The 26,091-nt window shown below is 41.6% G+C and overlaps 1 protein-coding gene across 4 annotated transcripts in view; it reads left to right on the top strand.

The window, feature by feature from the left end:
- Nucleotides 1-26,091, top strand: part of RNF38 (ring finger protein 38) — a 293,223-nt gene that overhangs the window by 181,274 nt on the left and 85,858 nt on the right. For all 4 annotated transcript variants that reach the window (XM_075825543.1, XM_075825544.1, XM_075825545.1 and 1 more), the window contains exon 2: nt 4,760-4,830. In XM_075825543.1, coding sequence (XP_075681658.1) covers nt 4,760-4,830 — 71 coding nt within the window. The remainder of the gene's footprint in view (nt 1-4,759; nt 4,831-26,091) is intronic.

The following is a 26,091-nucleotide window of genomic DNA, read 5'->3' as shown; positions in this document are numbered from 1 at the left end:
TGGAAACAATAACAGCTTAGCTGAGCTACTATAATGCAGCTGGTTTTTCCTACATCTAATGACTGTACAGTGCCTAGTATAAATACTATAGTTCCCAGAATGAACATCAACAGAGCAAATGCTGCAATGAAAACGGACAACAGAGCGTGTTGGAAGATTATTTGGTCCGAAGCCAGAAAAATAGTGCATGCAGCTCTTAAAGACGTTTTCCCAGACTATAATCTCTATGGCCTATCCTTAGTATAGGCCATCAATATCAGATAGGTCGGCTCTGATCCCTGGCACCCCTGCCGATCAGCTGACTAAATGGGCTTGCTGTAGCCAGTGTCCCCTTTATTGTTTACCATGCACAGCGCCATAGATTTGGTAGTGGCTGAGCTTGGTATTGCAGCTCAGTCCCATTCACTTAAAACGGTTTGCCCATCAGAGACATTTATGGCATATCCACAGGATATGTTATAAATCTCAGATCGATGCGGGTCCCACCTCTGGTACCCACACCCATCTCTAGAACGGGACCCCCTACACCCCGTTCTGCCTTTTTCGGTTCCCGCTGCCTCCTGGCCACTTCCTGATTAAATGGTTGAGGGTTACGAAAACAGTGTAACTCAAAACCATATAATCAGGCAGTGGCCGGGAGGCATGGGAGCCGAGAAAGGTAGGACGGGTTTTAGGGGGCCCCGTTCTTAAGATCGTTGCGGGCCCCATCTCTGATATTTATGACATGTCTCTGAAGGGCAAACCCTTTTAAATGCTGTATTTATACAGAGCTGTATAAATACATTTTAGAGCTTAACACACTCTGAGAAATATGAGCAGCAAACATCCTGAAATTGTATTTAAGTGAGATCTCTAATTTAAGTATTTCTCTGTGGTATTTCTTTGCAGAATACATATTATTAAATTACAACTGCCCCTACCGATATACAGCTAATGACACCGAAATTACTAGTTGTGTTTTCTGTGTGACTATCCTTTATATTTAACAATGTGGAGAGGTTCTTAAACTTGAGGCTTTAAAAAATATCTTTAGCTATAAAAAATATCAATCTATAAAGCAATGTTTGCTGTATTTTTGGCCCAGACTACAAAGATGTAAAATCTTTGAAGAGTTCTTTGCTTTCAGTTGTAATGCAGAATTAAGCAATGGTATTAAGGTACAAAACAAATCTGTCAGCATTATATGTTCAAACAAAAATACATTTTAACAAGAATGAATTATAAATGTTGTTTTATATCATGATGTTGCACCTCAAACTGATTTTACATTAATTTATTAGAAATTTTAGCAATCTCACTCCACCCGTTTTCTTACTGAGGCTTCCTCACTATATAGCACGGTATGGTTCCTCATTACTCCTGGTGCTTCCATCACCTGTATCTTGTCCTATGCCTTGGAAAAAAGAGGGCGCAAACTTGTCATGTCTCAGTCACATTCGCATTGTAAGAAAATACAGACTCCAGACCGGGTCCAGAAATCTTGCAGACATTACTCATCCTGAAGTGTCTGTATTTTCTTATACAGGATATGGGAACACATTCGTTCCCAAAGTTCTCCTGATGTGCCAGGGACAACCTGAGGGACGCAGTGTTGAACAAAAAGGAGATCTATGTCGAGCTACACTGCAGAGAAACCAGGGTACGAAAGAGTTGGGGAGTGGGAGACCACAATAACATGAGTTAAAACTGTAAAGTATTATTTTAACATTAGCTTCTCGTCACTATGTGTTGATAGTAAACCGCTCTCAACTACAGATTAGTCTGTGACTTCTTTGAAGGCCCAAACTACTGATTTCACAACCCTTGCATTGGCTGCTGTGCAGAGGCCTTCTATCTCGAACATTGGCATGTCTGCTATAGGCCACAAGATGTAGGCAGAGCCAGCATAACATCATTATAGATGAGTAACCAAGACATAAAAACATGTAAAGCTGACTATAGACTTAACAATTATCGTTAACGATCTGAACAACCTTATTATCATTAATAATAATTCTTAAAGGGGGTCTGTCAGGACTTTAGTCGCATTCACAACGCTGACACCACTAGGTAAGGTGTAGGGGAGACAAGTTCAGGCATACCTATGTCGTCGTTTTGGCTGAAATCCTCACCCTGGAAAAGCAGTTTTGATCTTGACATGCTGAATAGGAAGTGTCCGCTGTAACGCCTCCCCGTCGCCTCCCCGCTGCTTTTGAGTGACCGCTCTTGGATCACACAGCGTTTGAGGCGGAGGACTAGTAGAGCTTTCAATCAAGAACAGAGTGTAGTTTGAGTTCGGCAAAACCTCTTTACTCTCTCCCCTCAGCTCTGAGCTAAATTTGCCTTGAGTTGAAGGCCTGAGTAACCAGAGATAGAATAGTTTCCAGCTTGCCAAACCCCTTTATAAAGCTGGAATTTTTCTACGTAATTTATCCCTAGCAGGTTGCAACCACCGTGTCTTACATGACTTAAGCTGTTCAGATAAGCTGCCACTGTGGTTACGGTGTAAATACAATTCTTCTTGAAATTTGGAGGTGGAGAACCCTTTTACTAGTAACAAGCTAAAAGTTCTTTGGTGAGCAGTTGTAAACAAGGTAATTTTGTTATAATACAAGTCTGTGACATTCACAAATGTCACACAACATAATGTTACAGGTTTCAAAAGAATGTCCAGCAAATCATAGTCTGCTATAAAGGTCATAGAAGTACTTTGGCTAGTGTACAGTGTGCTGGATACAGGTTAAAGAGATACTCTACAGAGAGTTGGAATTCCAGTGATTTATTTCTTGGGTAATCTAATGTTCATCTATTTTAAGTGTATACAAATATTGTACTGCATACAACAAGGACAATTGAATGCTATCAATATGAAGGGGTTTTCCTAGCCTCTTTTTTATTAATTAAATAGTGGTCACTTGACTCTGATCTACCCTCTTCCGCTGACGTGCCAGATCACGTGTCGAACCACCAGCACATGATCTAGGGCTGCTTGTTTCTTCCCCCGATGTAGGTGTCGTCAGCACTGATGTCTGTAATGTAGATCATAGCAGTGTTTTTTATTTAGAAATACAATCATTTTTGACGGAGTTACAACCTAATTTAGCTTTATGCTAATGAGTTTATTCATGCCCAACTGGGCGTGTTTTACTTTTTGACCAAGTGGGCGTTGTGGAGAGAAGTGTATGACGCTGAGCATTTACATAAAGGCAAGCATAATCTCGTTTTAAATGACAGTTTATGCTTGCCTTGCTGTAAATCACACACAAATGTTACCGAAGTGTCAGGATTCTGAATAGACATTACGTCCTGGCTGGAGGTGAGGTCTATTCACTCTCAGGACACTTGAGTAACGTTAGTGTGTGTGTGTGTGTGTGTGTGTGTGTGTGTGTGTGTGTGTGTGTGTGTGTGTGTGGCTGCACATAGTGATCTAGTAAGAACACTATGTGCTGTGTAAATGAATGGAGAGAAGTGTATGACGCTGATTGGTCAGCATCATACACTTCTCTCCACAACGCCCACTTGGTCAAAAAGTAAAACACGCCCAGTCGGGCATTAAGAAAGTCATTAGCATAAAGCTAAAATAGGTCATAACTCCGTAAAAAATGATCGTTTTTCTAAATAAATAACACTGCTGTAATCTACATTACAGCGCTGATCACATAATGTACAATATAGGCCACTTATAATATGGTGATAGAGCCTCTTTAAGTTCAGAAGGAAAACAATTAGCGTGCGCTTTGAGGAATGGGATGGAACAAAGTTAAAATCAATGGAAATGTGAAGGATTCAAGTTTATTTCACAAGTCTATAGCTTTTCACAGCATTGTAGGGATTTATTAACTCCCAGAAAACCCTCTTTAATGCAAAACTTTTCTTTTGTTTTTCATCAGAAAATATGGCTTACTGAATTAATTTAGACTGTGATACTCGTCATTACTACTAAAGTTTGACAATCTGACCTACAATGCATTTTGATGGGTTTTTATAAATATATAACTTAGGGCCTGTTCACATCAGCGTTGGTTTCCATTGACAGGTTCCGTCGAAGGAACCCCTCAACGGAAAGGCAGACGGAAACCGTAGGTTCCATTTGCATTACCATGGATTTCAACAGTAATGCTTTCGCTGCTTATGGTTTCCGTGTGTCACCCTTGTGTAAGGTTTCCGTCAGTCGACTGCGCTAGTGATTCCCTCGAAAAAACTGAACCCTTTTCCCAACGGTGACAAATGGAAACCATTAGCACAGTATCAGTCACCATTGAGATCAATGGTGATGCAAACAGAAGCTATGGTTTCCGTTTGCCTTTCAGTTAAGGGGTTCCCCCCGACAGAAAGCTCAGACGGAAACCAATGCCGATGTCAACACAGCCAAAAATAATTGAGTTCTGCGCCTTCATGTCTGTGTTGGTATGTGTACCTGGTTTAAACAATGTTGCTACAATCTGCAAGATAAAAACAGATTATTTTTTGCAAATACTGTGACTTTTATATTTTATGTATGTGTGTGTGTGCGGACAGGACAACTGAAAGCCATTTTTTAACTTATTTTAATGCAATCCCAATGAATAGTAATTGCAATTGGTACTGAGATTGATTTTTGGTCTTAACTTTAACCAGTCATCATTTCTAAGCATGTAGTACAAGTGAACTTGCTGCTTAATGTTAAACACAGTATGCTACGTGATTTGTACTGTAGGTTTAATAGTGTATGCTTAGCAACCTTTTAGGAGCCATTTGCTCCAATGAGTGATATATCTCTTTTTTTATTTTTCTTGTGCAGGTCATTTGGGCCCCTCGTTTCAGTGTCAGCCAGTACATCAAGACCACATATGCAACGATGACAGCGAAAAGGTACATGTGCCCTTAAAAGCTCATAAATAACATGACAACCTTTCACACTTTAAAAAGAAATTCAATAATTGCTCATTACTTAAGCAATAACACATGGCGAGAAGTGCATTAAATATTTCAGCGCTCAGCCTGGGAGTCTCAAATGCCTTAAGGAAGAAGCTTAACCTTTATTAAAGAATGTTTCTCATGAAATTCAAATATGTGTCTACATATAACGCAATATATTTATTCATGTGCATTTCTGTGTCTGCAGATAAATACATTAATATAAAGTAATTGCAAAAGAAACACAAAATAAGAAATGCAGCAAACAAAGGTAAAGGTGACACGAGTGGATGATTTCTAAAAACATGAGATGTACTATACAAAATCTAGCTCAGAAACATGCATTTTTGAATGTTTGTTGGTTTTCTATACTATCTGTATATGTACTATTATGTGCAAATACACACATTTTTATGGTGCATTAGTACATAGCAGCTGTTAAGCTAGATTGTGTAGTATATGCAACCTTGAATGTCCTGGGCCTCAATACAATGCTGTACCTTGAAATCTCCCCAGATGACCATCCCTTTGACAAGACCCCTTCCACATCCAGACTGAATTTTCCAAGACAGATTTTCCCTCCATTATAGTCTATGGAAGCTGTCCTTCTATAAGCAGACCACTCCGTATTCCAACAAGACCGCAAATGGGACTTTCACTGTGAATCATCTGAACGTGGGTGTGCATACTGGAGAGAGCAGGAGGAGGAGAATAGCGTGGCAAATCCAGGGAGAGAACCTGCCATCATTGCATTGCACCATTACAGCAAAGGGAGCAGGTGTAGCACTTCCAGCACCATGGAGGGAGGAGGAGGGAGATGGAAGGAGGCTGTCCGAGAAGGGCAGGGTGCATCATGCGTCATGCTGCACTGAACAGCCCATATGATTGATGAGCAAGGGAGTCTGAGACACCATTAAGGTGTCAAGTTTAGCAGTCCGTGGAGCTTGACTGGAGTCTAAGAATGTGGAAAGCCATGGTGAGATAAGAGAGGAGCTGTGCAGGTGTACTATAGTGTATAAGAATATGAGAGGAGCAATGCTGGGGACTAGGAATGAGAGGGGGAGCCATGCTGGGTACTAAGAATGAGGGGGGGAGCCATGCTGGGCACTAGAAATGAGGGGGGAGCCATGCTTTGGACTAGAAATGAGAGGAGAGCCATGCTGATGTGATGCAAAGCACAGCTGCTATTAAAAAAGGTTTACGACGTAAGAGAACTTGGATGCTGTACTACCAGAAATCTTTTAATTGAACACATAATAAAAGACATGATTTTAGGCCTTATCATCAATATTTGTGTTTGTGTGTTGTATATGTTTGGTGACTACACCAGACACTTTAACCTGCATTATGTAATTACATCATATGACACCATATATGATGACATCACTTTTAATTCAATCGTGTAGTGAGACAGACAATCATTTAGCAAGATCAGTTTAAGATTAATGTGTCAACCTGCCTCTGCATTACTCACTTACAGACGTTATACAATTTGTCATGATACCAACTCAATATAATCTTGCGCCATCCAGCAAAAAAAAAACATATACAGTGAAGGAAATAAGTATTTGATCCCTTGCTGATTTTGTAAGTTTGCCCACTGTTAAAGTCATGAACAATCTAGAATTTTTAGGCTAGGTTAATTTTACCAGTGAGAGCTAGATTATATAAAAAAAAATAAAAAAATCACATAGTCAAAATTATATATATTTATTTGCATTGTGCACAGAGAAATAAGTATTTGATCCCCTACCAACCATTAAGAGTTCAGCCTCCTCCAGACCAGTTAGGGTATGTGCACACACACTAATTACGTCCGTAATTGACGGACGTATTTCGGCCGCAAGTCCCGGACCGAACACAGTGCAAGGAGCCGGGCTCCTAGCATCATAGTTATATACGACGCTAGAAGTCCCTGCCTTGCTGCAGGACAACTGTCCCGTAGTATAATCATGTTTACAGTACGGGACAGTTGTCCTGCAGCGAGGCAGGGACTTCTAGCATCGTACATAAGTATGATGCTAGGAGCCCGGCTCCTTGCACTGTGTTCGGTCCGGGACTTGCGGCCGAAGTACGTCCGTCAATTACGGACGTAATTAGTGTGTGTGCACATACCCTTACACGCTCCAAATAAACTTGGTGCCTGCATTAAAGACAGCTGTCTTAAATGGTCACCTGTATAAAAGACTCCTGTCCACAGACTCAATTAATCAGTCTGACTCTAACCTCTAACACATGGGCAAGACCAAAGAGCTTTCTAAGGATGTCAGGGACAAGATCATAGACCTGCACAAGGCTGGAATGGGCTACAAAACCATAAGTAAGACGCTGGGTGAGAAGGAGACAACTGTTGGTGCAATAGTAAGAAAATGGAAGACATACAAAATGACTGTCAATCGACATCGATCTGGGGCTTCATGCAAAATCTCACCTCGTGGGGTATCCTTGATCCTGAGGAAGGTGAGAGCTCAGCCAAAAACTACACGGGGGGAACTTGTTAATGATCTCAAGGCAGCTGGGACCACAGTCACCAAGAAAACCATTGGTAACACATTACGCCGTAATGGATTAAAATCCGGCAGTGCCCGCAAGGTCCCCCTGCTCAAGAAGGCACATGTACAGGCCCGTCTGAAGTTTGCAAATGAACATCTGGATGATTCTGAGAGTGATTGGGAGAAGGTGCTGTGGTCACTTGAGACTAAAATTGAGCTCTTTGGCATTAACTCAACTCGCTGTGTTTGGAGGAAGAGAAATGCTGCCTATGACCCAAAGAACACCGTCCCCACTGTCAAGCATGGAGGTGGAAACATTATGTTTCTCTGCTAAGGGCACAGGACTACTTCACCGCATCAATGGGAGAATGGATGGAGCCATGTACCGTCAAATCCTGAGTGACAACCTCCTTCCCTCCACCAGGACATTAAAAATGGCTCGTGGCTGGGTCTTCCAGCACGACAATGACCCGAAACATACAGCCAAGGCAACAAAGGAGTGGCTCAAAAAGAAGCACGTTAAGGTCATGGAGTGGCCTAGCCAGTCTCCAGACCTTAATCCCATCTAAAACGTATGTAGGGAGCTGAAGATCCGAATTGCCAAGTGACAGCCTCGAAATCTTAATGATTTACAGATGATCTGCAAAGAGGAGTGGGCCAAAATTCCATCTAACATGTGTGCAAACCTCATTATCAACTAAAAAAAAAAACGTCTGACTGATGTGCTTGCCAACAAGGGTTTTGCCACCAAGTATTAAGTCTTGTTTGCCAAAGGGATCAAATACTTATTTCTCTGTGCACAATGCAAATAAATATATATAATTTTGATTTTCTGTTTTTTTTTTAAAATATAATCTATCTCTCACTGGTAAAATTAACCTAGCCTAAAAATTCTAGACTGTTCATGTCTTTGACAGTGGGCAAACTTAGAAAATCAGCAAGGGATCAAATACTTATTTCCTTCACTGTATGTTAAAAAAAAAAATATCTGTCGGAGTCCATATGAATCGGACAGAAAATCCTCCATATGAAATCAGAGGCATATGAAAGTCCATTAAGGTGTCAATACACTTCTGGGTGCTGTACTATACCTCTGTACCAGCTTCGAGTTGTACGGAGTCATAATATAGCCGGGTGCATGAGCCCTTACAGACAATGGTCTCAACAAAGCTTCACACATGGATGCTGTAATGAGTATAGATATACAGCGTTTTAAGCGCCAAACTGTTTGATGGAAAATAATGCAAAAATGCTTGTTTTTTTTTGGAATAAAGATAACATATGTCTGATTGCTGGAGGCCCCACCGCTGGGACCCTCACCACTGAGACCCCCAATGATCACAAGAATGGTGGTCCCAAACCCCCTGTTCTCTTCACTGCTCGACATCAGTATTGAGGACATGAATGGAGCAGTGGTCGAGCATGCGCGCTGCTGCTCCATTCAAAATCTATAGGGATGATGGAAACTGCCAAGCACAGCACTGTGGATAGGTGATCATTGTAAATTCTGGTACAACCGCTTTAAGATTTTTAGTCTATAAGGATATGGAACTTAACTAGGAATATTAAAGGCGTTATACGAGATTATGAAAAACAGACAAGTACCTGTATGTGTGTGAATGCTCACCAGGTGATGCCACCATAGCTCAGAAGTAATTATACCTAAATGTCATTATGTTACCAATTTCTGTACAGCAGTTCTGTTTTGATGCTGGCAAGAATTGCTATGTAAATGACTTCAGTGCCTATGATTTTTCTAACCCCTCACAGACATTGCCTGTATTTACAGTTGCTTGCATGCCCTTCTATTACAAGGTGTAAGGTAGCGCTGTAATTACACACGGTCTGCTACTGAGACACAGCTCTGCACTATCTGCTGCCCAGCATGTGAAACATGATCTCTTCAGTGATATGAATGGAAGGGGGAGAGCAGGGAGCAGTGTGTAATGCCTGCAGCCGCTGACTGCTGGCATCCCCTCACCAGCAGCCGCGACCGCAGGACTGTGCAACCCCGCCGGCATCTCCCTTCCCAGGGATGCCGGCACGCTCTGCTCTTTGCTTCCTCTCCCAAACTGTCCCACAGGGTGTGCGCGCACTCGTGCCAGTTCTTAAAGGGCCAGCGCGTGCACCAGTAAAAATGACCCGATCTTATCCCTGCAGACCCTGATCCTTATAAGTGTCCCTGCCCCTTTCCCTAGTGCCTGAGCAAAGTCCGACAAACTTAGTGTTAGGGGATGTTCACACAGGCTATTTTCAGCTGAAAAATCTGAAGTAGTATGCCTACAAACATCTGCCCATTGATTTCAATGGGAAATACGGCGTTCTGTTCCGACGGGTCGTTATTTTACGCCTCATTATCAAATAACGACGCGTAAAAAGAAGTGCATGCCACTTCTTGATCAGCTTTTGGAGCCGTTTTTCATTGACTCAACAAAAAAACAGCTCCAAAAACGGCCGTAAAAAACGCTGCAAAAAACAGTAGTTGTTTAAAAAATGGCTGAAAATCAGAGGCTGTTTTCCCTTGAAAACAGCTCCGTATTTTCAGCCGTATTTTGGTAAGCATGTGAACATACCCTTATCCTGCGAAGGTTCTGTATTCTGAGCCTGTTACTTAGGCTTTATTCAGACGAACGGGAAAAACGTCCGTGCAACGCGCGTGATTCGCACGCGCGTTGCACGGACCTATATTTGTCTATGGGGCCGTGCTGACATGTCCGTGATTTTTCCTCAGCGTGAGTCCGCTGAAAAAAAGTCACGACATGTCCGTTCTTTCTGCGTTTTTCGCGCATCACGCACCCATTGAAGTCAATGGGTGCGTGAAAACCACACATGCCGCACGGAAGCACTTCCGTGCGAACTGCGTGATTCGCGCAAGAGCTGTCAAAAGGATGAATGTAAACAGAAAAGCACCACATGTGTAAAGGATCTGCCAGGCACAGCTTCGGGGTTAACTCCCATGGGTAATCAGTCTGCACCTGAATCTACGTCTCTGAGACTGACTCCATCTTCCACCACTCAGGATGGCAGGCTTAGGAGTGGGAGAGCCTATCGCAGACGGAGCTAGCTCCCGCCCTCTGTCTATTTATACCTGCCTTTCCTGTTCCTCCTTTGCTTGTGATTCTTTCCGTGTGGTTTCCTGGCCCAGCTACAGCTCCTAACTATTTGATCCTGCTCCATACTGACCCTGGCTTACTGACTACTCTCCTGCTCTGCGTTTGGTACCTCGTGCTCTCCTGGTTTGACTTGGCTCGTTCTCCACTCTGGTTGCTCACGTTGTTGCTGTGGGCAACTGCCCCTTTCCCTTTGCTTTGTATTCCCTTGTATGTTTGTCTCGTGCACTTACTGAATGTAGGGACCGCCGCCCAGTTGTACCCCGTCGCCTAGGGCGGGTCGTTGCAAGTAGGCAGGGACAGAGAGGCGGGTAGATTAGGGCTCACTTGTTCGTTTCCCTACCCCCGTCGTTACAACGTGCTTTTCTGTTTACAAACATCCAAACGGAGTGTCTTTGAGCTGAGCGAACCCGGACAACCAAACAGAACTTCATCGGGTTCGGCCGAACTCGTTTTGGCCGAACCCGGCAAAAAAATTTCCGGTACGCGACGTCAGGAGATAGTCACTGTCCAGGGTGCTGAAAGAGTTAAACTGTTTCAGCACCCTGGACAGTGACTTCCGATCCCAATATACATGAACGTGTAAAAAAAAAAGAAGTTCTGACTTACCGATAACTCCCGGCTTCTTCCTCCAGTCTGACCTCCCGGGATGACAATTCAGTCCAAGTGACAGCTCCAGCCAATCACAGGCCAAGCCCAGGCTGCAGCGGTCACACGGACTGCCGCGTCATCCAGGGAGGTGGGGCCGGATGTCAAGAGAGGCGCGTCTCCAAGGACGCGTCACCAAGGCAACGGCCGGGAGGGAAGTTCTCGGTAAGTACGAACGTTTTTTGTTTTTTTTAACAGGTTGCTCGATATTGTGATCGGAATTCAATGTTGAGGGTGCTGAAAGAGTTAACTGCCGATCAGTTAACTCTTTCAGCACCCTGGACAGTGACTGACGTCGACTAGCCTCATCTCTATGATGGCGGCTGCGCGAAAATCACGCAGCTGCGCATCATACACGTATGACACACGGAGCTGTCAAGTGGTTTTTGCGCGTGCAAAACGCCGCGTTTTTGCGTCCGCAAAAACGCCACGCTCGTGTGAATCCAGCCTTATTAGTATCCTGTATCCTGAGTCTGTTACCTATTGGCATCCTGTATCTTGAGTCTGTTACCTGACAATATCCCGTGCCCTCTGGGTGCTTCCAGCAATCTGGCATCAGTGTGTTTCCAGCAATCCGGCACCAGCCTGCTTCCAGTAATCCGGCACCAGCTTGCTTCCAGTAACCCGGCACCAGCCTGCTTCCAGTAATCCAGTTCCTGTCTACTACTACCAAGGTACTACCTGCCTGACTCTGCCTAGCTTCTGTTTGACCAGCAGCTACTCAGCCGGGACCGCCTCAAGAGGTAGCGACCTGGCAGTCTCTGCAGCGAAGACCATATCCCTGTAGATGTGGTTAAAGGCTGAAGACCGGGGAGGCTGCTTAGACAACTCCGTTAGAGGTGACCCTACGCCAATCTGGCGGAGTAGCCCAGTGGGTCCACAAATCTGCTGGTCGTTACACAGTGGAGATAAAGGGCATGTGATTTGTGATGTCCCCTAGACTACAGGCAGGGGGAGAGGGGAGATAAATATGTGTTCAGTGTGCAGGACATGAACACCAGGAGCAAAGTCATGGGATTACATGTGAGATTGGTTTACGGAGAAATCTCAGCGACAGACAGCACATTAGTAAGTGCACATCATTTTTAAAAACTGCTATCTACTTTGATTTGTAAGATCCCACCAGCTTCTGAGGTAGCTGGATATAGCTTTTTTTTTTGCTTTGGGTGAATTTGCACCTTAGCTCTTAAAATAACCTGGAGTTATTTTATTGAGTAGAAATATTAAAAAAAAAAATTTTAATTATGGAACAAAGGCAGTCCAATTGGAAAATGCGAAGCACAATCCACCAGGTGGAAGAAAGTTTTGACTTTGTAAGGGTGGCTTCACATGCAAAGTTTTTAGGAAACTTTTTTGTGGAGTCTTTCCTGTCATTTTTTGCTACAAAAAAAAACAAAAACTGTGGCCAGATGTTAGCTGGAAGTCAATACTGAAATATAGAACACACTACAAACATTACATTTTTTTAGGTAGCATTTTTTTTATAGACATCCATAGATTTTGTTTTCTTTCTTAAAAAAAAAAAAACACGTCAATGTATGTTGCATTTTTTAATGCCGTTTTATGTGGTGTTTTTAATCATGTGTTGCAAAGAGGAATCCTTGCATTACATGATCATTGAATCACATGATTTGTAATTTAAAAGTGCAACATTTAAAAAACGCAGGTAGTAAGACACTATTTGCAAAAACCGCTACAAAAAAGTCACAAAAAATGCATGTACGATATTCCTAAAAGGAAGTCAGTTTTTTAGATGCATTTTTTTGTTGTTGTGGTATGCCGTGTTTTTGGGAAAATCGCTGCAAAAAACGGCGTTTTTTTAAAAATTGCAGCGCTTTGACATGCGTTTTTTTTTTCTTTTTTAACATTGTGGCTAAACCCTAATAGAACGGGTAAGTGTGGACTCACTTCTCAATGGGAAATTTTCCAAAGTTTTACTAACGAAGAAAAAAAAAAGGGAAGCAGCATTGTTTTTATGTGCGGAGGCAATGATTTGGCTCTTCACAGGAGTTTTGTCAATAGTATTATTTCATTTGTCAACCCTCCAAGAAATCTTGTGCAGATTCAAGTTTGCTAATCACAGGAGAACTTCAGAAAATCTTTAATTCCATATCCACCACTTGGATTACTACTTTTAAACAATTTGAAACCATAGATGATTCAGGATTATCTATCTATCTATCTATCTATCGATCTATCTATCTATCTATCTATCTATCTATCTGTCTGTCTGTCTATCTATCTTTCTATCCTTTTTTTTTTTTAAAAGGCTCCTAGGCCATCAATGCTCATTTATATGGATGATCCAGCTGTCGTGGTCCATGTCGGTACCAACAACAGAATAAATGGTAGGTGGAGGAGCCTTAAGAATAATTTTAAAGAACTAGGCTACAAGCTGAAGGGAAGGACCTCCAAGGTTGTATTCTCAGGAGTACTGCCTGTGCCATGCGCATCACAGGAAAGAAAGTGGGAGCTCAGGGAGTTAAATGTATGGCTTAAGTCTTGGTGTAGAGGAGAAGGCTTTGGATTTCTAGAGCACTGGGCTGACTTTTCATTGGGGTACAAACTGTATTCTGCAGATGATTTGCACCTAAATGGAAGGGGGTCCGCTGTGCTGGGGGAGAGAATTCTAGCTGGGGTGGTGGAGTATTTAAACTAGGGCTGAGGAGGGAGGTCAATGTAGAAAAAAAAGGGGTAGTCAGGTTAGAGAGGGGTCAGACTATATTGGTGGGGGGGGAGAAACAGAATGTGGGGAGAGGACTAGACAACAGGATAAGGAGATCCTTTTGTTACAAAACAGCAGTGTCAATAAAAATGCCCAAATAATGTCAAATCACATTTCTGATAATAAAAGTGAAAAACTGAAAGGCAAGTTAAAGTGTATGTTCACAAATGCCAGAAGTCTAGCAAGCAAAATGGGGGAGTTGGAGGCCTTGGTACTGGAAGAAAATATAGATATAGTTGGTGTTGCTGAAACATGGCTGGACTCTTCACATGACTGGGCTGTAAATCTACAGGGATTTACACTGTTTTGGAAAGACAGGACAAATAGGAAAGGCGGTGGTGTATGTCTGTATGTGAGAAGTGATATGAAGTCGAGTGTGAAAGAGACAATAGTGGGTGAATACTGTGAGGAGGTTGAAACCTTATGGGTGGAACTAGAAAGGGAGGTAAACACTGCAAAAATTACTTTTGGTGTAATCTATAGACCCCCCAATATAACTGAGGAGATGGAAGGTCAGCTATATAAACAGATGGAGCAGGCTGGACAGGCGGGTACTGTAGTGATAATGGGAGATTTTAATTTCCGGGATATTAATTGGTGTCATGGTTCGGCTTCAACTGCAAAGGGGAGACATTTCCTCAACCTGTTGCAGGAAAATTTTATGGGCAAGTTTGTGGAAGACCCGATTAGAGGTGAAGCTCTGTTGGATCTGGTCATTTCTAATAATGCAGATCTTGTTGGGAATGTCAATGTTCGTGAAAACCTTGGTAACAGTGATCACAATATAGTTATATTTTACCTATACTGTAAAAAACAAACGCAGGCTAGGAGGGCAAAAACATTTAATTTTAAGAAAGCCAATTTCCCCAGGATGAGGGCTGCAATTCAGGATATAGACTGGGAAGAACTAATGTCAAATAATGGGACAAATGATAAATGGGAGATTTTCAAATCTACTCTGGGTAATGATAGTGCAAAATTTATTCCTATAGGTAACAAGTATAAACGACTCAAATTAAATCCCACATGGCTTACACCTTCTGTGAAAGGGGCAATACGTGACAAAAAAAGGGCATTTAAAAAAATACATATCTGAGGGTACAGCTGTAGCCTTTGTAAATTATAAAGAGCTTAATAAAATCTGTAAAAATGTAATAAAATTAGCAAAAATACAAAATGAAAGGCAGGTGGCCAAGGATAGTAAAACAAATCCCAAAAAATTCTTCAAGTATATAAATGCTAAAAAGCCAAGGTCTGAACATGTAGGACCCCTAGATAGTGGTAATGTGGAGTTGGTCACAGGGGATCAAGAGAAGGCAGGGTTACTAAATGGGTTCTTTAGCTCTGTATATACAACAGACGAAAGAGCAGCTGATGTAGCCGGTGCCAGTGCTGTTAATATATCAGTTGATATACTGAATTCGATGAATGTAGATATGGTCCAAGCTAAATTAAATAAAATAAATGTGCACAAGGCCCCATGACCAGATGGGTTACACCCTAGAATTCTTAAAGAGCTTAGTTCAGTTATTTCTGTCCCCCTTTTATAATATTCAGAGATTCTCTAGTGACTGGTATAGTGCCAAGGGACTGGCGCAGGGCAAATGTGGTGCCTATTTTCAAAAAGGGCTCTAGGTCTCCCCGGGTAATTATAGACCAGTAAGCTTAACATCCATCGTGGGGAAAATGTTTGAGGGGCTGTTGAGGGACTATATACAGGATTATGTGACAAAAAATAGTATTACAAGTGACAGCCAGCACGGTTTTACTAAGGACAGAAGTTGTCAAACTAACCTGATCTGTTTTTATGAAGAGGTGAGCAGAAGCTTAGACAGAGGGGCCGATGTGGATATAGTGTTTTTGGACCTTGCAAAGGCATTTGACACTGTCCCCCATAGACGTCTAATGGGTAAATTAAGGACTATAGGTTTAGAAAGTATAGTTTGTAATTTCATTGAGAATTGGCTCAAGGACCATATCCAGAGAGTTGTGGTCAATGATTCCTACTCTGAATGGTCCCCGGTAATAAGTGGTGTACCCCTGGGTTCAGTGCTGGGACCACTATTAATCAACTTATTTATTAATGATATAGAGGATGGGATTAATAGCACTATTTCTATTTTTGCAGATGACACTAAGCTATGTAATATTGTTCAGTCTATGGAAGTTGTTCGTGAATTGCAAGCAGATTTAAACAAACTAAGTGTTTGGGCATCCAGTTGGCAAATGAAGTTTAATGTAGATAAATGTAAAGTTATGCATCTGGGTACCAACAACCTGCATGCATCATATGTCCTAGGGGGAGCTACACTGGGGGATTCACTTGTTGAGAAGGATCTGGGTGTACTTGTAAATCATAAACTAAATAACAGCATGCAATGTCAATCAGCTGCTTCAAAGGCCAACAGGATATTGTTGTGTATTAAAAGAGGCATGGACTCGCGGGACAGGGATGTAATATTGCCACTTTACAAAGCATTAGTGAGGCCTCATCTAGAATATGCAGTTCAGTTCTGGGCTCCAGTTCATAGAAAGGATGCCCTGGAGTTGGAAAAAATACAAAGAAGAGCAACGAAGCTAAATAGGGGCATGGAGAATCTAAGTTATGAGGAAAGATTAAAAGAATTGAACCTATTTAGCCTTGAAAAAAGACGACTAAGGGGGGACATGATTAATTTATATAAATATATTAATGGCACATACAAAAAATATGGTGAAATCCTGTTCCATGTAAAACCCCTTCAAAAAACTAGGGGGCACTCCCTCCGTCTGGAGAAAAAAAGGTACAACCTGCAGATGCGACAAGCCTTCTTTACTGTGAGAACAGTAAATTTATGGAATATTGTACCGCAGGAGCCGTCACAGCAGGGACAGTAGATGGCTTTAAAAAAGGGTTAGATAATTTCCTAGAACAAAAAAATATTAGCTCCTATGTGTAGAAATTTTTCCCTTCCCATTTCCCGTCCCTTGGTTGAACTTGATGGACATGTGTCTTTTTTCAGCCGTACAAACTATGTAATATGTGCTAGCTGATATTATTACACATCTAAAATACACAGTGCAGTGAATAATACAATTAATATATACAACTACAATATGCTTTAGAGACACAAAGATGAGGCTTCTGCCCTGTGGAGCTTGCATTCTTATCAATACTTAATCCGTTTTGTTAAACCCTGTTGTGCTCAAGACAACTGCCTTTTCTGCATGTCCCTGACCCTCACTATAGTAGCCCAGATGCATAATAATTTAAGAAGAGTAAATCCCTCTTTAGTTTCCTTTAGTTTCTTCTGTTAGGTGGGGTCTATTTATTGTTCAGGAGTAAATGGCAGTAATTCTAAACACACGTATTTATTTCAATTTTCTTAGATATTTAGACACTACCAAGGGTGAATCTCACATTTAAGCACTTATATTGTGTATTGATATGCTCAAGCCATATGTCATCTGTAAACGGCTATAACCATAATTGTGGAATAGTGACCTTCTGTACTGCTGCGGATAATAACGCTCTGTTTGCCTTGCTGGCCGGCACTCACTGAATTGCTATAAGAAAGTTTTCAAGCACATACCAATCAATGAATAAGGAGTAACTCCTCCCAAACATAAAACGGTGAGAATGCATATATGGCAGATGATGTAGCTATAGTTAGGCTTAGGTTACTCATAGTTTTTACGTTACAATCTGACAGAAAATGTCAGATTAGATCAATAACATTATGTAAAAAGGTAAAATGACTGGTTCAAACCATTATCTGACTTGCTAAGATATTTTCAGATCCAGTTAATGTTATTACAGCCTGACTGCAATGTGTACCTGTAGTACTACATTGCGTTTTTCCATAGTAGCAGTTCTAGAAAATTGCAGCCACCAATTGCGATAACCCCTTGACCAATAATTCCCATTTTATCTGTATTCATAACGCTGTTATTACTAAGTAACGTGGAATTGACACACAAAGACCTGGAGCTTTGGCATCTTCTCTACAGTTACATTATTCGTATAAAATTCTTTCTTGACTTAGACATTCCTTCTATCCTTCTTTTCTATTAGTTTCTTAGTTACTTTGATCCAACAATCACAGCCACGTAGCCCTAGCTGTAGACTGTTTAAATAGACTGGGGGCATCAGGTCATGCCACAATGTTACTCCATCTCTGCCATGTACGCCTATCTTAAAGCTGGCCATACATGTTAAATAAAAGTAAGATAAACCCTTCATTTTAGCAGGATCAGCTGACAATCTAATGTGAAAGAGGAAGCTCACAGCCCCTAATAGCAGATATCCATAAAAAAGAAAGATCTAACATGTGGATTTTAAATTGCCGGGTTCTTCTGCTCCCCCGGGAAATAAGCTGCTGCTATATGCCCTTTGTTGAGAATAAATTTTTATGGGGCATTGGGAGAGATAGCGGACAGGTGAATAAGCGTTTAGCGGACGGCTATCTAATGTGTATGGCAACGTTAGGGTGGCCCTAGATGAACAGATCTCTCAACACCTGCCCATTGTTGAACTTTCTTCATAGTTTTATTGTTTTTTAATGCTTTGTAACTTCCGTCTGGTTTTAGTTAATTTATAATCCTCACATCCCTTAAGCTACTGCTCAGCCATGCAGGGTAATGTCATAGTTTTGTTTAAGTTATGTAGTTCATAGTAAATATATTAAGTTTTATTTATGTCAAAGTAATGAACAAACTTTACCTCCGAAAGGTCCAAGCATGTCAAGTTTTCACTTCCTCCCTAGAGCTTTTAGGGTTAAGCCCCATTGTCCACTGAATTTCACATGCAGTAAAATGTTATCCGCTCTTATTCTTTGTACAACTACGGAAATACATTTAAAAAAAAATAAAATGGAGAAAGAGGAGGTGTAGGGGGAGAGCACATGGAATTTGCTTTTAGCTTGATTCAGAATTGTAATGAATTAATGGTGTGTGCGATCAGTGGGAAATGAGAGACAAGAACCTTTCTTGTGTGGCCTGACTGCAATAAAATCTGATTCACTGTCTAGAATGTTAACCCCTTAATGTCCGGGCCTGAAAAGGTCTTCATGCAACGTTTTTCAGTTTTTACCTCTCTGCATTTCAGCAGCCATAACTTTTTTATTTTTTCATTGACATGGCTGTATGAGGCCTTGTTTTATGTGGGAGAAATTGTATTTATTTTTTTTCACAGTTCGGAGGTAGAAAAAAATATATTTTTACGGTGTGAATATAGGAAAAAAGCAATTCTCGGCATCGTTTTTTTTATCCCGTTCAAGTTTCATTCTAAATAACCTGTTCGATTAATTCTTCAGGTTATTATGGTCGTTTAGATATAGGTTTTTTTGTTTTTATTTAGTGTAGGGGCAATAAAATATATTTTATGCAAAATAATGATTGTGTTTTTTTGGGATTTTTTTTTAAATTGATTTATTTTTTTGTTACTTTATTTTTAATCCCATTAAGGGATAACTTTATTTATAACTTTATTTTTTACTTGTAATGTATTAGTATACTCCTGTATGCTAATACATTATACTGTGTCACTATGACACAGGCTGCTGTTAGGGCTTCACATAGTGTGCCCTAACAGCAGGCTTACTGAACAGACAGCCCTGGGGGCCTTTCTAGGTCCACATGGCTGACTGCAGAGGGATTCCCTGCTCTTTAATCACGTCAACAGATTTCCAGTGACGCGATCAAAGAGAGAAGTTCCTTTTGATCTTGCCACGGTCACGGACTGCGGCGATCAAAGGGTTAAACAGCTGGGGTCCGAATGTTTTCCGACCCCAGCTGTATTCAGCAGGCTTTTCTAAGATCAGGAGCTGTTACTTACAGCTCCTGCTTAGAGGATGAGCGCTCATTAGCCTCTTCCACAGCGACGCCAAAAGACGTCGCTGCAGACTAAGCACATGCGCCGCCTGCCGTCAAAAGATGGGTGGTCGTTAAGGGGTTAAACTTACCATATTAGTGGTGCTTCAGTCATTAGGAAAAAGTTTAGCGCTTCTTAACAATAAGAAAGGCAATTTCAAAACAGTAAGTAAAGCAGTGTCAAGCTGCCAATAGACTTCGGAGACACCCTTAAAATTAAATCTACATCTATGGATTGACCCCTCATGTACAGGGGGGGGGGATTGGACATGATGGATTTTCTGGCAAGATTCATTGTTTCCCACAAAATGAGCAAAATCAGAGGTGTCTCATCGTCCATTTCCTCCCACAGCCTCTATAGAAATAAAATACATGTTTGACGAAACCAAACGTGGATAAGAATGGGGGCTTCATGCGTTTAATTGTGAGCTGAAAGATCATTCAGCCAACAATTATTTTATGTCTGTCGCAAACTTTAGTCTTGAATATAATAGAAGCAATCTTTATTTCAGCACTGCTTACTCCTAACGTCACTTGGTGTAAGTCACAGTTTAAAGCTGTTCTTTATCTGAACTTTGATAGATTGCTATTTGCGTATCTGAAAGTCTATGCTTTTCTCTTCAAATTACAGAAAAGATTCTCTGTAAAACTGAAAATGTTGCTTCTTTTTTAAGTAAACTCTTCCAGTGAGTTCTCCAATACCTTAGATAACTCTCCCTGTGTCAAGGTCTGTAACAGATTTGGAGTCCAGTGGCTGAAACAATTTGGCAGCAGGGTGATAATAGCAAGAATAGTCAAGTAACAGTCCAGGTTCGGTACACAGATAAGTGGCAACATGTTGCAGCGTGAGGCCGAGACGTGGTCAGGAAACAATCCAAGATCGGTAAACAAATGAGCAGTAACAGTTTATAGAGTAAAGCAGAGAGGAACCAGACTACAGGCAGGAAGCTCAATAGTCTGGAAATCAGGAAGTGTAAGAGCCAGACTTTTATAGTAAGCCATAAGGGTGAGACCAACCAGGCATTTAAGACAAGGAATTCAGAGGCAAAAGTCAAGAGAAACTAGACAACAGGTGGAGCTGTCCAGCAGCACCAGTTAGTTCAGTGAGAAGAGCTGCTGCCTTTGACACAGGAGACTCTGGGTTAAAATACTAAAAGAAAATATAGGAGGATTCCTCCAGCTCATCATTATGTATGTCCAGATTTGGACTGCGCACGGATCCACGTGGCGGCACACGGTACAAATATAGCATGTCATTGTGCCATGACTAAGGACAGGTGATCTGTTGGAAACGCGTAGGCTTGCTGCTGACTCAACCACCCTTATTCCTAGTGGATTTTACTTTTGTCTGAAATAAAGTTGGAATATTACTTCCTTTTAACGAAACAGAGCTGGATAACATTCTTCAGTTTCTGCTTCAAATACTAAAACCCTGACTAAGTAGGAGAGAGCACTAACAAGTTTGCGATGCCTCCGACCACCTCAATATCAATCCCAAAGAGGAAACCTTATGAGGGGAAAAAAATTCCACAGATATCTTCATCAGGGGACCCCAGGTAAGCACAGCTTTCGATGCTAAGCAACTGACAGACCATCAAAACTGACCAGTTTTCTGATGAAGCTTTCCTCTAAGTTTAGTTCTTTTAATATTTTATCTTAAAGATGTGAGCTGAAAAACCTGATCTGTGGTAATTACAATAGGATAACGACAGAAAAATATACTTTTAATTGTTGATTGTGTAATATATAGCTCCAAAACATTTACAAGGCTGACAAAATACCTGTAATAATAAAGATAAAGAATTTAATTTCAGCACTCCAAAGCTCTTTGTGAACACCAGCAGGAAAATAATGTTGCTAGATTGTAATTGTGCTGAATGGTCTTATAAACGCAGTGAAGAATGTCTTACGGGAAAAAAAAAAAATGAAAATAGTTTCAGAAAATTTTCTCCTGAAAAAAACTGCCTTGGGTTGTGGTGAGACAAATAAACCAGCTGCATTTCAGCTTTACAGTTCTTCAGATTTAGTAATATTTCCTGTGTTTCATGTCTAAAGTAGCCAGACCGACAAATCATTTTGTTCCTGCTTAAAACGTGTCATGACTTAAAACGTGTCATGACATGAGTAGAAGAGCATCTCAGCAGGAGGAAGAAGGAAAACCTTTTCCCAGTAGACATGTTTTCCCAAAGCAAAAGGTTTTCCTTCTTCATCCTCCTAAGCTCCAAACGGAAGGGAATATGGAGCTAAAATATGGCCATATAAATAAGACCTATGAGTTGTCATGTCAGATAAAAGGATGAAAGCATTCCACTGCAAATACATTAGTGACAGAAATGTACAAACTAAACCTGTAACATAATATTGAAAACCAGGGATGAGCAAATAAATAAAAATCTGCTTTGCTGCCAATCTGTCATATCCCTATTTTCACTGTATATAGCTCCGATGCATTCTCCCCATGATAGTCAATGGTTCCATATCCAATTATTATGGAGTTGGAAACTCAAATATTTATGTTTATTTATAAAGATTTTGCTATTGCTCTGTGTCCCAGATCCTCAGTGTACAAGTATCAAATAAATGACTCGGAGCCTGGCTTAAATATGAGGCGAGAGTCCTATTACACAGCTGGTTCAGATTGGCTGAAGAACAAATGGGATCCCAAATTATTTTTGTCAGACATGTTTATTAGGTAAGCCTTTTCTACAAACTGTTATGGTATTTTAAGAATATTAGCAAAAGATTAAAAGTGGCAAGTCTAAAAAATATATCAGTAGCAGACTAAAGTTGGCCACACATTAGTTAAATGTCGGACGAACTCACCATTTTCGGCGGGACCAGCCGACCATCTAATGTGTATGGTGGCGACCAGACTCTCCCCCGACAGCAGATCGGAGGAGAAATGGATCGAGCTGCTGAATTTCATTATGCCTGGCAAGAGGTTACTCCCTTCTCCTTATAGAGAATACATGCAGGCTCGGCCGAACCAAGCCTGCATGTGTATGGGGGGGTCGGGAGAAATAGCTGCCATCCAAATGAGCCGACAGCTATCTAAAGTTATTGGCCAGATTTAGAATTGTCTGGGCGCCGGGGAAAAAGGGATATGGGCTCCTTCTCACCCATAATATACAGGGTGGGCCATTTATATGGATACACCTAAATAAAATGGGAATGGTTGGTGATATTAACTTCCTGTTTGTGGCACATTAGTATATGGGAGGGGGGAAACTTTTCAAGCTGGGTGTTGACCATGGCGGCCATTTTGAAGTTGCCCATTTTGTATCCAACTTTAGTTTTTTCAATGGGAAGAGGGTCATGTGACACATCAAACTTATCGAGAATTTCACAAGAAAAACAATGGTGTGCTTGGTTTTAACGTTACTTTATTCTTTCATGAGTTATTTACAAGTTTCTGACCACTTATAAAATGTGTTCAAAGTGCTGCCCATTGTGTTGGATTGTCAATGCAACCCTCTTCTCCCACTCTTCACACACTGATAGCAACACCGCAGAAGAAATGCTAGCACAGGCTTCCAGTATCCGTAGTTTCAGTTGCTGCACATCTCGTATCTTCACAGCATAGACAATTGCCTTCAGATGACCCCAAAGATAAAAGTCTAAGGGGGTCAGATCGAGAGGCATTTCTTCTGCGGTGTTGCTATCAGTGTGTGAAGAGTGGGAGAAGAGGGTTGCATTGACAATCCAACACAATGGGCAGCACTTTGAACACATTTTATAAGTGGTCAGAAACTTGTAAATAACTCATGAAAGAATAAAGTAACGTTAACCCCTTAACGCTCAGTGACGTACTATTACGTCATGGAAAGCGCCCTGTTCGCGCTCCATGACGGAATAGTACGTCTCGGGAGTAACGGCCGTTTCGGCCGTCCTCCCGACACATACAGGAGATGTGACAGCCGCTGTCTCGTACAGCGGCTGTCACAGCTCCTACAGCGGGGACCGATCGCTGTGTCCCCGCTGATTAACCCCTGAAAAGCCGTGTTCAATAGCGATCACGGCTTTTTAGGGGTTAAGCTGCCATCGCCGGCCTGCTACACGATAGCGGCCGGCGATGGTGACTATGGCAACCGGACACCAAACAATGGCGTCCGGCTATGCCATCGACGGAAGCCTAGTGGGTCCTGACAACGTCAGGACCCACTATGCTTGCTGTCAGTGAGTAGCTGACAGTTCTAATACACTGCACTACGCATGTAGTGCAGTGTATTAGAATAGCGATCAGGGCCTCCTGCCCTCAAGTCCCCTAGTGGGACAAAGTAAAAAAGTTAAAAAAAAGTTAAAAAAAGATGTGTAAAAATAAGAAATTAAAAGATTTAAAAGTAATAAAAGTAAAAATCCCCCTTTTTCCCTTATCAGTCCTTTATTATTAATAAAAATATATAAACAAACAAATAAACTATACATAATTGGTATCGCCGCGTCCGTAACGGCTTGAACTACAAAATGATTTTATTATTTATCCCGCGTGGTGAACGCCGTAATCGAAAATAATAATAAACCGTCCCAGAATCACAATTGTTTGGTCACTTCACCTCCCAAAAAATGGAATAAAAAGATATCAAAAAGTCGCATGTACCTAAAAATGGTACTGATCGAAACGACAGTTTGTTACGCAAAAAAAAAGTCCTCGCACGGCTTTATTGATGGAAAAATAAAAACGTTCTGGCTCTTAGAATAAGGTAACACAAAAAGTAAATGATTTTTTACAAAACGTATTTTATTGTGCAAACGCCATAAGACATAAAAAAAAACTATAAACATCTGGTATCGCCCCGCAGAATAACGTGAATGTGTCATTTATAGCGCACGGTGAACGCTGTAAAAAAAATAGAATAAAAAAACAATAGTAGAATTGCGGTTTTTTAGTCACCGCGCCACTTAAAAATAGAATAAAAACTGATCAAAAAGTCGCATGCGCCCCAAGAAAACTACAATGGATTCCTCAAGGGGTCTAGTTTCCAAAATGGGGTCACTTTTGGGGGTTTTCCACTGTTTTGGCACCACAAGACCTCTTCAAACCGGACATGGTGCCTAATAAAAAAGAGGCCTCAAAATCCACTAGGTGCTCCTCTGCTTCGGACGCCGGTGCTTCAGTCCATTACCGCACTAGGGCCCCATGTGGGATATTTCTCAAAACTGCAGAATCTGGGTAATAAGTACTAAGTTGCGTTTCTCTGGTAAAACCTTTTGTGTTATAAAAAACTGGTATAAAAAGGATTTTCTGACAAAAAAAAAAAGTAGATTTCACCTCTACTTTGCTCTAAATTCCTGTGAAACACCTAAAGGGTTCATAAACTTTCTAAATGCTGTTGTGAATACTTTGAGGGGTCTAGTTTCTAAAATGGGGTGTTTGATAGGGGTTTCTAATATATGGGCCCCTCAAAGCAACTTCAGAACTGAACTGTAACCTAAAAAAATAAATAAATGAGGCAATACTTCGCTTCTTACATTATACTGATAATGAGCCGTGCCCACCCCGAGATGACCCCAGTTTTGACCGTTTGTATAAACGGAGACCCCTATTAGACCGTTTAATTCCCCCTTTTTCCCAAGCATACACCCCCGAGAAGTGTATTTCTATTGATGAGTCCTTGGTACATTTTAAAGGGAGGGTTCAATTCCGCGAGTACCTGCCGTGTAAGAGGGCAAGGTATGGCGTAAAGATGTATAAGCTGTGCGAGAGTGCATCAGGGTATACCTACAAATTTAGGATATATAAAGGGAAGGACACCAGTGCTCAGCCCCCAGAATGCCCCCCCCCCCCTTACTGGGAGTTAATGCAAAAATTGTGTGGGATTTGATGTACCCACTGCTGGACCAGGGTTACCACCTCTACCTGGATAATTTTTATACCAGCGTCCCACTCTTCAACTGCCTCGCTTCCAGTCCTGCGGCATGCGGCACTGCTAGAAGAAATCTGAGAAGCCTCCCTAAGTCTCTGCAGGGCAAACGCTCAGAAGGGGTGAGAGCAGGGCACAATCTAGCAGCAACATATTGTGTGTCAAGTACAAGGACAAGAGAGATGCCACACCAGTACCCATGTACCTGTACGAGGTACCAGTACAGAGACCCCCAAACAGACTGCATCCTGGGCTACAATAGGTTCATGGGAGGGGTGGACTTGTCAGATCAAGTCCTGAAGCCCTACAGCGCCATGCGGTGTGGTATAAGAAGCTGGCCGGGCACATCATACAGATGGCATTGTACAACGCGTACGTGCTACATCGATGTACAGGCCAGAGGGGAACGTTCCTGGAATTTCAATAGGTGGTTATCAAGAAACTAATTTTTATGGACCAAGAAGGGGGGGGCACCCAGTACTTCGGGAGGCGAGGCCACATGCATCGTACCAGGGCAACACTTTCCAGGA

This window comes from Rhinoderma darwinii, chromosome 1, assembly GCF_050947455.1.
Source record: "Rhinoderma darwinii isolate aRhiDar2 chromosome 1, aRhiDar2.hap1, whole genome shotgun sequence".
Taxonomy (NCBI): domain Eukaryota; kingdom Metazoa; phylum Chordata; class Amphibia; order Anura; family Rhinodermatidae; genus Rhinoderma; species Rhinoderma darwinii.
Note: the sequence above shows the minus strand (reverse complement) of the source record. Positions and strands in the feature narration are given on the sequence as shown.